Source organism: Geotrypetes seraphini, chromosome 9 (genome assembly GCF_902459505.1).
Source record: "Geotrypetes seraphini chromosome 9, aGeoSer1.1, whole genome shotgun sequence".
In the NCBI taxonomy this organism is placed as follows: domain Eukaryota; kingdom Metazoa; phylum Chordata; class Amphibia; order Gymnophiona; family Dermophiidae; genus Geotrypetes; species Geotrypetes seraphini.
This window is the reverse complement of record NC_047092.1, coordinates 22,969,008-22,983,426: the sequence shown is the minus strand read 5'-3', so window position 1 is coordinate 22,983,426 and position 14,419 is coordinate 22,969,008. Positions and strand designations below refer to the sequence as shown.

The 14,419-nt window shown below is 43.5% G+C and overlaps 1 protein-coding gene across 4 annotated transcripts in view; it reads right to left on the bottom strand.

The window, feature by feature from the left end:
* SHANK3 (SH3 and multiple ankyrin repeat domains 3) overlaps positions 1-14,419 on the bottom strand; it is a 924,054-nt gene that overhangs the window by 162,976 nt on the left and 746,659 nt on the right. For all 4 annotated transcript variants that reach the window (XM_033958997.1, XM_033958999.1, XM_033958998.1 and 1 more), the window contains one exon: positions 9,158-9,293. In XM_033958997.1, coding sequence (XP_033814888.1) covers positions 9,158-9,293 — 136 coding nt within the window. The remainder of the gene's footprint in view (positions 1-9,157; positions 9,294-14,419) is intronic.

Sequence of the window (14,419 nt, the reverse complement as noted above, 5' to 3'; positions counted from 1 at the left end):
AAGCGGGAGAAAGACAGTGTTAGGCAGATAGAGAGCACTACAAGGAGAAGTACAGTGAAGTGACAGACAACTAGAGCAGTGTTTTTCAACCTTTTTACACCTATGGACCGGTAGAAATAAAAGAATTATTCTGTGGACTGGCATCGGTCCGCGGACCGGCAGTTGAAGAACACTGGGCTAAGTTGTGGGCCAGACCCCAACCATCTCTACCCAATCTCCACCCCAGAGCCCGCCCCCATAATAGTACTAATTTTAACACTATTTTTTCCATTCATTTTTCATAGATACATACAATATAATCTTATTAACAACACATAATGGTTAACCACAAAATTAAACTACACAAAGCACACTGACAGCAGATGTAAATTCTAAAAATTGACATAATTCAATCACTAAATTCAAAAATAAAATCATTCTTCCCCTACCTTTGTTGTCTCCCTCCCTCTATGCTTTGCCTTACCTTCTGGCCTGCTCCCACCTGGCCATTTTATGTCGCCCCCGGTGTTATCTTTAGGCTGGTTCCCTCTTCCTCACTGATGCAGTACAGAAAGCCACAGGCAGTGGCTCTTTGTATGTCCCACACCTCATCTGGAAGCCTTCCCTCTGACGTTGCAACATCAGAGAGAAGGCTTCCGGTTCAGGCACAAGACGTGCATAGGAGCCGCTGCCCATGGCTTTATGCAATGCATCAGTGAGGAAGAAGGAGCCGGCTCGAAGATAACGCCGCATTGAGCGCACTGTGGACCAGCAGGAAATTTCTGTGGACCGGCACTGATCCACGGACTGGTGGTTGATGAACACTGAGCTAGAGGGCACCATGAATCGGCAATAAAAACAGCGAAAGGCAGGTAGGAGCACAGAGCTGGCAGCACAACAAGTAGATAGAGGGTCCCAAGAAGCACATTGACATGTAGGTAGAGAGCACTTTGAAGAGGGCTGAGATCAATGACAGACAAATTGACAGTACTGGAGCAGGTAGGCACCCCTCCCCTGTCTCTGCTTCGCGGGCTCCTGCAGTCTATTACGACTCATTCTTCAGGCTCCTCCTATCTACCGGCAGGCAATACCAACCGACCCCAGGAAACTGAAATGCTGCCTCCGAGCTATGCGAGCCGCTTCTTGGGCACCGCCACGGATCTGCACAGAACAGCTGTTGGTATAAAAGCGCAGTGCCAGAGCCAGAGCCAGGCGCAGGTCAAAGAGGAGCCCAACAGCGCACAGCTATCTCCAGGTGCAGCCATAAGGTGCAGTGCAGCTCTGCCAATGTGACAAGGAGCTGCATCGAAATCGGAGGGAACGTGCTGCGGCAGGGCTCCAATTTCGACGGGGCTCCTTTTCACATTGGCGGAGCTGCGCTGCACCTGATGGAGGGAGGAAAGGAATGGTGGGCCATATCTCTGCGACGGCAGGAATTGTTTGGCGGGCCAAATTTCATTACCCCGCGGGCCAGAGTTTGCCATGTCTGGTCTAGGGTGACTGGAAGGTTTTGAGGACAAGAAGGCCAGAATTTGATCTCAGATAGGAGGTTCTAGACAGGCCTGGAAGACTTGTGTTTTATCTAGAGGAGGTACACAAGGGAATTTCAGATGGGCCTGGAAGACCTGTAGTTGATCTGGGGTAGGGGGAAGAGGGGGTTCATCTTTATTTTAAAAATTCCAGGGAGAAGGGAGGCTAGTCTAAACACAGCACAGCCTGTGGGCTAAGCTCTGGGATATGAAGGGTAACATCTCTCCAAGCTCCACCAGGGGTAGACCCATGGACTGATCCCTAGGAACACTGTCAATGAACTATGGCCCAGGGAGTTTGGCCTAGTTTCCTTCCTGTTGCCTCAGTCTGACCTGCATCATCTGCTGAATATAAGGATACACAGGGGTTTTTCAGGCTGCATTACTCCTTATATCAGGCAAATTCAGAGTCTCTGCCTCCATCTGCTGGTGAGGAGACATTTAACACACTAATCTGGACTGTTCTAGTAAGACAATAAGGAAAATGCCAATATTTATGCGCAGAACAGCATTCTAGCATGTGCATGTCCTTTTTAAATTTTACCCTTGCTCTTCATGGAAGTCAGAAAAAAGTTGCAGATTCGTTTGCATGCAGTAAAGGGAAGAAACAGGCATGAATGCCCCAGTTCTGTAAACACTATCTAACTCCTAGGCGCTGTTTGGCACAGTTTTCAATCAACCCCCTAGGCGCCCTTTATAAAATCACAACTAGAAACACCTCAAAGTTCTTGGACACCAGTAGGCATTGAATCCTTAGGTGCACTGCCATTTGGGCTAGGGCTTTCTTGGCCTAAAAGAATGCACCTACGGTAGGTGCTTACCAGTGAGTAAGTCAATCCATGCTCAAACTCTGACCTAAATCTACCCCAAACATGCCGACTTGCCATGTAGAAGCCAGTAGGCAAATTTAATTTTTCATTGGTTTTTAATGGCACTTTCAATTATCAGTGTTGATTAAGCCAATAAAAAAAAATAATTTAGGTCCCTAGATTGGCTAGGTGTGCTGATCCAGGCACCTAACTGTAGGTGTCTTTTATATAATCATGGCTGAAATTCTTACAAATGCTACAGTAGAAGAATGAGTTAATATTTTATTCCTCCTCAGACTTTGTGTTAAAGCCCCAGTGTTGTACTCAGCCTTACTGTCTTCCATATTGTTTATTCCTAAGATAAGCAGCATAAAATCTATTTTACTACTTGGGACCTGGGTTGTTCTACTGCTGGAAACAGGTTACTGGGCTTGATCGACCTTCTGTCTGTCCCAGTACAGCAATTCTTATGTTCTTATGTGAGCCAAGTATAGGTCAATATTCTCAGCGGAGAAGAGTAAATAGTGGGGTTCCCCAGGGGGGTCTGTGCTGGGACCACTGCTTTTTTTAAACATATTTATCAATGATCTTGAGATAGGAATAACAAGTGAAATAATTAAATTTGCTGATGATACAAAGTTGTTAAATCGCAAAAGGATTGTGAAAAGTTGGAAAGAGGGCCTTGTGAGACTGGAGGACTGGGTGTCAAAATGGCAGATGACGTTTACTGTGAACAAGTGCAAAGTGATGCATGTGGGAAAGAGGAACCCAAATTATAGTTATGTGTTAGGAGTCACTTCCCAGGAAAAGGATCTAGGTGTCATTGTTGAGGATATGTTGAAACCCTCAGCTCATTGTTTTACTCTCCTGTTTATTGCTTTTTCAATTATATATATATAGTTCACACCATTTACTTCTTAGGCACTTTAGCTTAGATTGTGAGCCCATTTGGAACAGATAGGGAAATTCTATGTGTCTTAACACCACATACACAAATGGTTTCAATTAATTTTTAATGCTAATAATTTTATTGTACATAACCCATGCAGAATTGTAGGATGTAGCAGGATACATCAGTCAATTATATTATCTCTTCTCAATTATTCTAATGTTATCTACCTCAGTATCACAAAAACCTGTCTTCACAGATTGCAACTGATTCAAAACTCTGCTGCGAAACTGATCTTTGGGAAACGTAAATTTGATCACGTGACTCAGTTGCTCCAGAGTCTCCATTGGCTCTCGGTTTATTTTAGAGTTCAACTTAAATGTGTTTGTATTATTTTTAAAATCTTAAATGGTATCTTTACTCCTCTCCTTCCTTTATCTTGGAACGTTTACAGATTTTCCTTTGCAAGAGGTAATCAACAATTTAAATGATCTCTTCCTTCCAAGAAAGGGATAAAAGGAGTCAAGATTTTCATTCAATCTTTGACTTTTAAGCTTTCTCAACTTTGGAATGATCTCCCACTCCTTTTAAGGAGTTCTGGTTCACTTCAACTTTTTCATAAATCTTTAAAAACCATTTTATTTGCTAAACACTTTGAAAATTAATCTTCCGAAACTTAGTGGTCTTTATTTGTTAAGTTAACTATTGTACACCGAGTTGAGCTTTCTTGGATTGATGTCTCGGTATATAAAACCAAGCCTTAGATTAGATTAGATTAGATTAGAAATAAGGGAAATAAATAAATGTACAGTGGCAGCTAAGAAAGGAAATCGAATGTTAGGAAATATCAGGAAAGGAATGGAAAACAAAGATGAAAATGTTATAATGCTCTTGTATCGCCCTATGATATGGCTGCAGCTCGAATACTGTGTGCAGTTCTGTCTACCGTATCTCAAAAAAGATATAGCAGAATTAGAAAAGGTACAGAGAAGGGCAACAAAAATGATAAAAGGTTTGAGATGACTTCCCTATGAGGAAAAGCTAAAGTGCTTAGGGGTCTTCAGCCTGAAGAAGAGATGGCTCGAGGTAATATGATAGAGGTCCATAAAATATTGAGTGTCGTGGAAAGGGTAGGTGTGAAATGCTTGTTCACTCTTTCCCAAAATAGTAGAACTAGGGGATGTGCAATGAACCACCTGCTGAACAGCTTGACACCCCTAGGACAGCGATCAACCAGTCATTCAGATAGGGACACCCAGGGTACAAAGATGGGCCACCATCACCACCACCATCACCTTAGTGAAGATACTGGGTGCCATTGCCAAGCCAAAGGGTATTGCAGCAAACTGGAAATGTTGCCCCAAGACAGAAAAATGGGAATGTGGAGATACGCCTCCATCAGATGTAGGGTGGTTAGGAACTCCCTCGGTGCCACTGATACTATCACTGAGCGCACCATCTCCATGCAGAAGTGAGGCACTTTCAGCACCACATTGATTGCCTTGAGGTCCAATATCGGTCTCCAATCATCAGATCCTTTCTTTGGAACAATGAGGTATATAAAGTATCTACCGAGTCTCGCTCTGGAACACGTTCTATGGCTGCCATATCCAGAAGCCTGCAGACTGTGGCCTGCACCCGAAGCACCTTCTTGGAGTGGCCCACAGGTAAATCCAGAAAATACTCAGTCAGAGGACAGAGAAACTCGTTTGTAGTCATCCTTGAGAACCCCCAGGACCCAATGATCAGAGGTAATTGCCTGCCATTCCACCAAAAAGGCCAATAACCGCCCCCCAATACGAGGGGGTGGAGACACCAGCCTGGCATAAGAACTGTTTCTTTGCTGGAGCCGCTAGCCGACTTCCCATGGACTGCTGACATCGAGACCTGCCAAAACACGGTCTGGCAGATGAAGAGGACCGTTGTCCTGTGAATGAGCCTGAGTATGGCGAGAGCACCTGAAGGGATGAAAATTAGAACCTCCCGAATCCCTGGAAGGACAGGATATATTCCCAGGCAACAACTTGGGCCTGCGATACTGCCATAAGGTCATCCAGAACCTGGCCAAAAAGCATCTGTCCCTTAAAGGGCAACCAGCTTAAGGTCACCTTAGAAGATGAATCGCCAGATCACTGCCAAATCCAGAGCATTCTGCAAGCTGAAACGGAATAGGTGGCAAGCTTGGCAAAAACTTTCAAGATGTCGTACAAGGCATCAGCCATATAATCCTTACCAGAGATGAGAAAATCCATATCGCGAAGCACCACAGTGTCAGGATCATGGCACAGCTTGGAATGGCATGCCCGAGCCACGAAAGAAGAGGCCAACACTGTCTTACATCCAGCATTAGCCGAATCAAACATACGCTTCTGAACAAAATCCACAAGTCTGTCCTGAACATCCTTCAGGACTACATCCCCATCACTGGGGAAAGATGTGCGCTTGGTGACCTGCGCCACCGAGGCATCAACCTTTGGGGAAGCAAAGTGCTTGTTAAAGGCATCTGCCATGGAATACAGCCATACCATGGCACAAGCACATTTTATGGAACCCTCAGGAGTCTCCCAGATGTCTGTAAGAATCCATACGAGGTCAGGATGATCAAGGAAGGAGGCAGATGGTGGCCTCTGGTCACTCATAAATGAACATTCTGCAGTGGTCAGCTGCTCAGCCTGAGGGTTCAATTCCTGAAGAGATTCCAAGATCAAATCAACAAGGTGCATGTGCTTGAAAATTGGTGCACAGTGAGATCCTCCCCCAAATCTGGGGCTCCGCATTAATCCGGATCCTGCAGATCCGCCTAGTTGTCCACATCTGTGACCACTGCAAAAGCAGAAGTATGGAAAGGGTATCTGGCGCAACTGTGGGCACATCCATCTTGCCTGCCAGCACCCCGAATGAAGGCAAGCAAAAAGACCCTGGTCCAGATGAGCAGGGGTCCCTGAGACCGGCGCAGGAGCCTGTGGAAGGGAAACAGGCATAGACTTTTAACTAAGTAAGCCTGATAAAGCATAATCACAAATAATGGAGAACACCCATCCTCCACGGCAGAAGCTGACCTCTGCACATCAGTTTTGGACTGTTTGGAGGATCTGCGAGGTTTCTTGCTAGATAAAACATCACCAGCGCATTTCCCAGGGTCCACTGATGCCATTTTCACAGAGTCGGGGCAGAAGGCGCTAGAAGACCCTCCTTGGAGGTTGAAGGCACTGAATCTGAGCAAGCCTCACACCGCTCGTGGGCCGCAGTGCACATGGAACATGGCTGTGCACCCGACAGCCATCCACTGCAAATGAGGCTTGAATCCATGACATCCTGCCCTGGGGAGGTCATCTATGTGGCTTTCTTTCAAAAATGAAGCTGGAAAGTATTAAAAAAATCACTTTATAATCAAATCTGGTAAAATCCAAGATGGCCACTGAAGGCCTGTTTTGACTAAAAATAGCCCGGGAAAACCACAGCGAACCCTAAAAATGGCAAATTAGATTAGATTACATTACAGATTTCTATTCCGCTATTACCTTTCGGTTCAAAGCGGATTAGAGTAAGAGTTGTGGAGGGAAGGGTTACAAAGTTAGATCAGAGATCGTTTCTGAGAGAGGAAGAGGTAGGATCAGGGGTAGGTAGGAGGGAGGTATTCGTGGAATTAGGCTTTACTCGTGGATTTCTTGAAGAGTATGGTTTTTATTTCCTTTCTGAACCGCTTGTAGTCAGGGGTTGATATCAATAGGTTGGAGATTTGGTTATCTAGTTTTGCTGCTTGAGTGGCTAGTAAGCCGTCGTAAAGTTTTTCCTGCTTTACTTCCTTGATTGTGGGGTGGGTGAAAGGGGTGTGTGTTTTTAGGATTTTAGGGGTGGGGGTTGTAGGGAATGCAGGGAAACCACCTAACCCCTGCCTTTTTAAAGATCACCCCCCAATCTCTGATTCAAGCTGTTAGCTTCTACTCACAGAAACATGTGCTGACAGAGAAAACACTACAGATAAAGCTGAACAGCTCACATGGAGATCTGCCTCAACTTGCTGGAAAGATGAACTTTGAAACCTCATGACTGGCCCATCAGTCTCACTTCCATGCTGGTCACCCCCACCACCCTCGAACATGCTATGCAGCATGCCTCACAGAGGAATGATCCTGACCGCACCTCCACAGAACCACACAGCCTGCACTTGACCAACTAGCGGCAAAACCTGGAGTGAGCTAGCTCTCAAGGGAAAAATCCCTGAGCCCCAATCTGATATGCAGGCTGTCCAGAGGCATACTGACAAGCAGGGAACCCTCCAGAAACAGACTTTTCCCAAAGGTCTGCGATCTCCCGCAATTGGAGCTGTCTCTGCAGAGAACCTCTGCAGCACAAGGGCGCAAACACAAAGACTGAAATTACATGAAATAAAACACGAGCAGAAAAGACAAGCTCTTACAGCCTGGCTTGTAGGAAAAAAAAAGACTAAACAACTCAGGCACTGACATAGTGATGAGATATGAGGGGGAGGGGTTTAAGTCTCTGGAACCCACTGGACCCGGAATAAAGTGCGCTTGTACAAGAACAGAATACAGGGCTTGATGGACTTTTGGTCTATCCTAGTATGGCAATTCTTATGTTCTTATGTCAATCAAGCCATTGTGGCATCACTGATGAGGTTGGCTCTTAGGCATTGGTGGAACAAGGCATTATGACATCACAATCTGCGCTCTTGAATGTTGCTACCATTTGGGTTTCTGTCAGATACTTGGGACCTGGGTTGGCCATTGTTGGAAACAGAATACTGGGCTTGATGGATCTTCAGTCTGTTCCAGTATGGCAATTTTTCTATATGTTCTTTCTATATGTTCTTTCTATATGTTCTTATGCACATTCCCCTGCCTCCACAGAATTGCTAATAATATGTATGTATCTATTAATATGGATTTAAGTGTGCTATGCACTAATGAAACTGTGTGCAGTTAGCTCAGATTTAAAACCTTTACATAATGGTACACCAAAGTTAAGCTAACCTGTGCATAAAGCTTAGCACACTTTACTGCATCAGTCCCTATATTTGTTCTCTCATTCCCTCTCTGCATGCTCTATGTGGCCCTTCTCCCCCATACTGGCACATGCTCACATTCGTCCTTGCAGGCTTCAAACTTTAAGTCTTTGGCTTATATAGAGGAAGGGATATCTGAGAAGATGGGAAATGCTGGTAGCTGTGACACTGAAAGGCTGTCTAAAGGCAGAATACTGAGAAGAATAATGACATGCATGAAGAGCTTCCTAATACAGACAAAAAGGAGAGAGGTCACACACCATGACTGTTAACAGCTGGGTGGAAAGCAGAGAGGAAAGAAGTATGAAAGCTTTCTTAAGGGAAGAGATTAGTAAAGAGCCTGGGGGAAACATATACCAGTATGCTGCTTGGAAGCTGAGCTCCTCTGCTTCTGTACTAGACTGAATGCCCTGGAAAAAGGAGGATTTTATTTGGCCGAGGTACAAGTCTTCACTCTTCTCTGCCTTACAGGTAGTAATAATCACCCTTAGGCCATATGGTGGTGTGCTGCAAAACAGTACTGACTCTATCTGATGGGCATTCTCACTGTAATTTTGAAATTTTAGCACGATGCCTGAATGCAAGAAATAATGTAATACCAGAGAGTTCTTTCTTCTTTCCCTCAGACACATCTCCAAGTTCAGATATCCCTCCATAATCAATCCTTCTCAGTCTATGGGAGCATATGGAGTTGGGAGAATGAAACTGCTCAGTCATCAGTAACAGTTTTCCTTCAGTTCCTGCCTGCTGCTTCACTGTGCCATCAACTGAATGCATCTCCAGGCTAACTGTGAGACTTGAGGGATATTTAGCAAAGCTGTCACCTGGGATCTTTGGGCAGGCCACAGGGAATTATGATAGGTGTGAGCTGGAGATGCTTGTAGTATAAGTAAGGTCTGTAGTTAAAAGAACATTATCCACGTACCTCTTTTCCGTACCACATCTTCAGATTCTGGCTTGCGGCTGACAGACACCACCTTCATCATCAAGTGATTACCCCCGTGTCGAATCAGTGAGACCACTTGCTTGTGTCCTACCTTCACCACGTTGACACCATTTACCTAAAGAGTAAACACACCAGGCTAGCCAGCTTACTTCATACACAGTCAAAAAGAAATATGAGGGGAAATGATATAGTCCAGAATACTGCACCTTAATTGGGATTTGAATTGTCATGTTTTTATTAGCAGTGTGTGAGATTTCAATTTGCTTATTTTTGTTTTGTTTTTATTTTAATTCTCCTTTAAGGCCCTGATCCTATAAATGGTGCCTAACTTCACCTAATCTCCTTCCTAGTACAATGAAGAAAAGATGTACTGTTTCCTTAATTAACAATCAAGAAGAAATGTATATTAGACCTAGATCCTCTGTTTAGACCAGTGTTTTTCAACCTTTTTACACCTATGGACCGGCAGAAATAAAATAATTATTCTGTGGACCGGCATCGGTCCGTGGACCGGCGGTTGAAGAACACTGGGCTAAGTCATGGGCTAGACCCCGCCCATCTCTACCCAATCTCCACCCCAGACCCTGCCCCATAATAGTACTAATTGCACTTTGCACGTCCCATGCTTCATCTGGAAGCCTTCCCTCTGACGTTGCAACGTCAGAGAGAAGGCTTCCGGTTCAGGCGTAGGACGCCCGTAGGAGCCACTGCCCGTGGCTTTGTGCACTGAATCAGTTAGGAAGAGGGAGCTGGCTCGAAGATAACGCCGCATCGATCGCACTGTGGACTGGCGGTTGAAGAACACTGTTTTGGGCCTGATGCACGTGCTGGCCCTGTGGACCGGCAGGAAATTTCTGTGGACCGGCACTGGTCCATGGACCGGTGGTTGAAGAACACTGGTCTAGACCAATTCAGATAAACATATTGCTGTAAATACATAAACTGAAACCTGTCTTGTCTGTATTCTATGTCATGATTACATTCTATGTACAGCTCCCTCGCGGGGGTTAGGTGCAGAGCCGGCCTGCGAATAGAGAAAAATCACGATTAATTTTTTGGGGCCTGCTCTGATCCACCCCCGCCTCCCTCCTGCATTCCTGGACCTTACCTGGTGGTCTAGCGGCGACGCGGGGCAGGAACGATCTTCCTACGCTCCTGCCCCATGCAAAGCTGTCATCAAAATGGCTGCCGTGAGTTCCCGTTGTTGTTTCGAGATGACAACGGGAACTCACGGCAGCCATTTTGATGACGGCTCTGCACGGGGCAGGAGCATAGGACGATCAATCCTGCCCCGCATCGCCGCTAGACCACCAGGTAAGGTCTGAGGAGGTTCGGGCAGCCTGCAAAAAGATGAAAAAAAAAGAAAAAAATTGCGAATAATCAAATTCACGAAGGGGAAACCGCGAATCCGGAGGGAGAGCTGTACATTAACCTGCAAACCCGCTCTGCGCTCGTTAGGGAGAACAGGATATAAAACTAACTAACTAACTAATTTATTGGCACCGAGGAATACAATTGTCAATCAACTGCTAGGCGTTGTTTATAGAAATGTACCTAGTGATCCCTAAACAGTCTTCGGTGCCACTAGATGTTGAAACCTTAGGCGACTGCCTAAATGACTGCGTCTCAGTCAAACCACACTCAAAATCCTCCCAGAATCTCCCCAAACCATGACTACTTTCTGATAGGTGCCTTGGAATAGACGCCTACCTCAAACTGATAGGCACCTACCAGCTAATTAATCCCTCCTCTTACAAAACTGTAGCATGGTTTTTAGCGCCAGTCATGGTGGTAACAGCTTTGACACTCATAGGAATTCTATGAGCGTCAGAGCTGTTACCGTCGCGGCCGGCACTAAAAACCACACCGGTTTTGTAAAAGTCTGTGTGTTAATTGTTTTCAAATTTCTTTTCAATGACACTTTTCAATTAATGGTGCAGATTAAGCCTAATTGAATAATTAAGTTTGGAACCTAGATCGGTTAGATGTGCATTTCAGGCACCATTTATAGAATCTGGGCCTAAGTGCATACCAATTTTCAGTAGTGCACACAAAATAACTGACTGCCAGTCCCACTTTGTCCACTAGGGTGTCTTTTTACTGAAGCTTAGTATGCATTAATGCACATTAGAGCCAGGTGGCCTCTAGGTATAAAACAGGACATGCAGCATTTAGCGAATGCTAAGCTTTAGTAAAAGGGTTTCTAAATGCATACAGATAAAAAAAAGTTCTTTTCTAGGCTTGGATAAACATTTTTTCTACCCTCTTAAATGATCCCACCCAAGGTGTCCAAATGGGACAGGAGTCTAGTCATTTCTTTTCTGCTGATGTTGCATATTCAAATGGTGCTAGCTAACTTGTTCCTGCCCCATTTTTGAGGAGTGAGGCTCCAGGGAGTTGGGAGAGTTTTTTTTGCCAGGTAACTATTTTGTAATTCAACTTCCTTAAGTGGAGAGAGGGGATGGGATTTTTATAATAAAATGAAATGAAAGAAATTTGAGCAAAATTTCATTCATTTACATAATGAAGGCAGCAAAATACAAAATATCAACATTTTCTATTTCATTTCAAATGAAAGCATATCCCTAGTTGTTTTTTCCCCCTAACAGACAATAAAGTTTAATGAATGAGAAAGCTTATGGAAGTAAAAGAACTGCAATGCTAAGATGTATTTAATTCTGCTGCTTGCTACAAATTGAGAACTGTCTTCTCATTCAAATTGGTAACCAAACTTCAGGATTGCAACCGTCACGTTTGAAAGTCACTCAGAGGTATAGAGTTCTTCAAGAAGAGAGTTGCGCCCTCTAGTGATGAACCAAAGTATATTTTTCAGTCGTTGCAACTTTATTAGTTCTGGTTACGCTCCAAGTTTGATTACAAAAGTAAATAAATAAATAAATGTCTGACAGTTTAAATTCACAGCACCGACAGCGTTCTTTTGACGATGTTACCACATCGCAAACTTGAAGCATTCTATCAGCATTGAAAAGGTTTTTCAATTTACATACAATAGGGTCTCCTGAAGAAGGAATCGAAACGGGGCCACGTAGAGACCCCGAACCTGTTATAAACTGAATTATCAAACTGCTCTCAATTTTCTCACAGAGCGATGTTCATTTGAAAAGATTTGTAAAGATAAGAAAAAACAAAGTATTTTCATACAAGTGTTTGAAAGACTGTAAAGACATTTATTTATTTATTTACTTTTGTAATCAAACTTGGAGCGTAACCAGAACTAATAAAGTTGCAACGACTGAAAAATATACTTTGGTTCATCACTAGAGGGCGCAACTCTCTTCTTGAAGAACTCTATACCTCTGAGTGACTTTCAAACGTGACGGTTGCAATCCTGAAGTTTGGTTACCAATTTGAATGAGAAGACAGTTCTTTTATTTGAACTCTAATATTTTTCTGACTTCCACTAATATTTAACTATTAGTACCCCAGTGACATTATAAAGAAATGCTACAAATTGAGGGCAGAATTGACTATTTCAGAGTACCTCACTGTCCCAAGACCTTAGAATTCAAAATCTCTGCACCAGCAGAAAGTGGTACTAGAAGATAAGCTGACTCCAAGATGAATATCAGCAGAAAGTGACAAAAGAAACAGGCTGAATTTTGGAGGGAGACCAGTAGACTATAAGACACATTAAAAAAAAAAATTGCATTAGATGTGCGTTAGTAAAAGGACCTCAAAGTTCTTTGTTCATAGACTGGGAGAAAAGTCCCAATGCTCTAAAGTCACCATGCATTTAACGATTGACGGTAAACCAATTCTAACTGCTTTAGCATTGAAGTATTTTAGCTTCTGATGCACAAAGGCTCTGCGCGGCCTTTTCCAAGCATTACTGCAGCCTCTGATAATTGTATTACAATGAGCTCATAAATATTAAAACAAGCACTCCAGGCGATGCCTAGACATTGGTGGGTGATGCATACAATGAAGCGCCATCCTTTAACGCTCCAAAGTTACCAGAAAGTCTGGAGGTGCCAGTAGCTTGAACCACATGTATTAAAAGTACGTCTCCGGCACGTGTGTTAAAGGTGAATCTCAGGCATGTTTGTTAAAACCATATACCTTTAGAACTGGGGCTTCTGATTGCATGGTTTGCTGGTAGTTCTCCACCCCCTAAAATGTAGCTTTTCCTGTTGAATGTGCACATTTATGTCTCTTTCCGTGAACTATTTTGTACCAAACTTTGAACACTAGGAACTTATTTGGGTAGCTCTCATTTGCTTTTTGGTTTGGTCAATTGTATATATTTTGTAAAATAACTGATCAGTCACATTAAGAGCTCCTTTTGCTAAACTGCGGAAGAGCTTCTTACTGCAGGCCGGAGAGATAAAAGTTCCGCTACTCATTCAATTCCTATGAGCGTCGGAGCATTTAACTTGTCAGCTCGTGTTGAGAAGCTCTTCCACGGTTTAGTAAAACCCAACAAAAATTCATTCAACTCTATTTCAATAAAAGAACAGTCTAACCTCATAGTATCATCTGAAGCTTGTCCAAAAACAAGATGAACTTGGTGATATGGTTCAGAAAATAGTAATAAATACCACAAATTCTGATTGAGCTAAGATCCATGTGAGAGGCAAGTCTCAAATGGATCTGATTGGCTAACTCAGGTAATCATCAGCTATCTCAGGTGAAAACGATGCAGTGCTGAACGGCTACAACCAGTGAAGACCCTAGGCCTCCACAGATAGACCACTCAACTCTCTCTATGCTGATACAAATAATATGAGTTTTAATAATCAAATAGTAATAGCTTACAGGAATAAATCACACAGCATACAGAGTGATAGAGCATACATCAGGCTGGCCAGGCTGATGGAGAACCTCCGATGAGTTCTGAAACCATGGTTCAGGGAGCTTTCTTTTATATGATTCTGGCAGCTCTGGCCCATGTTGGTGCATGTTACATTTCACACTTTCATTGGTTAATCATATTCATTATCTCATATATTAAGCTATGGGTTGGTTAACATAAATTGAGTGATTCTGTGTCACGCCTTTTTCCATATGCTTCTCCCTCATTTCCCTGTAAATGTCCCGTTAATATACCAAGTTCCTCTTTTGAGCACCTGGGCCTAACGGTTTTTCAGCTCTGTGGTTAGCCTTCTTGTATACTTATGTCCGTGGTTCTTTCCTCTGGTGAAAGTTATCATGTTGCTTATCTTTCCTCTAGTGAAAGTTATCATGTTGCTTATGTTTTTCATCAGAATTATTTGTCTCTAT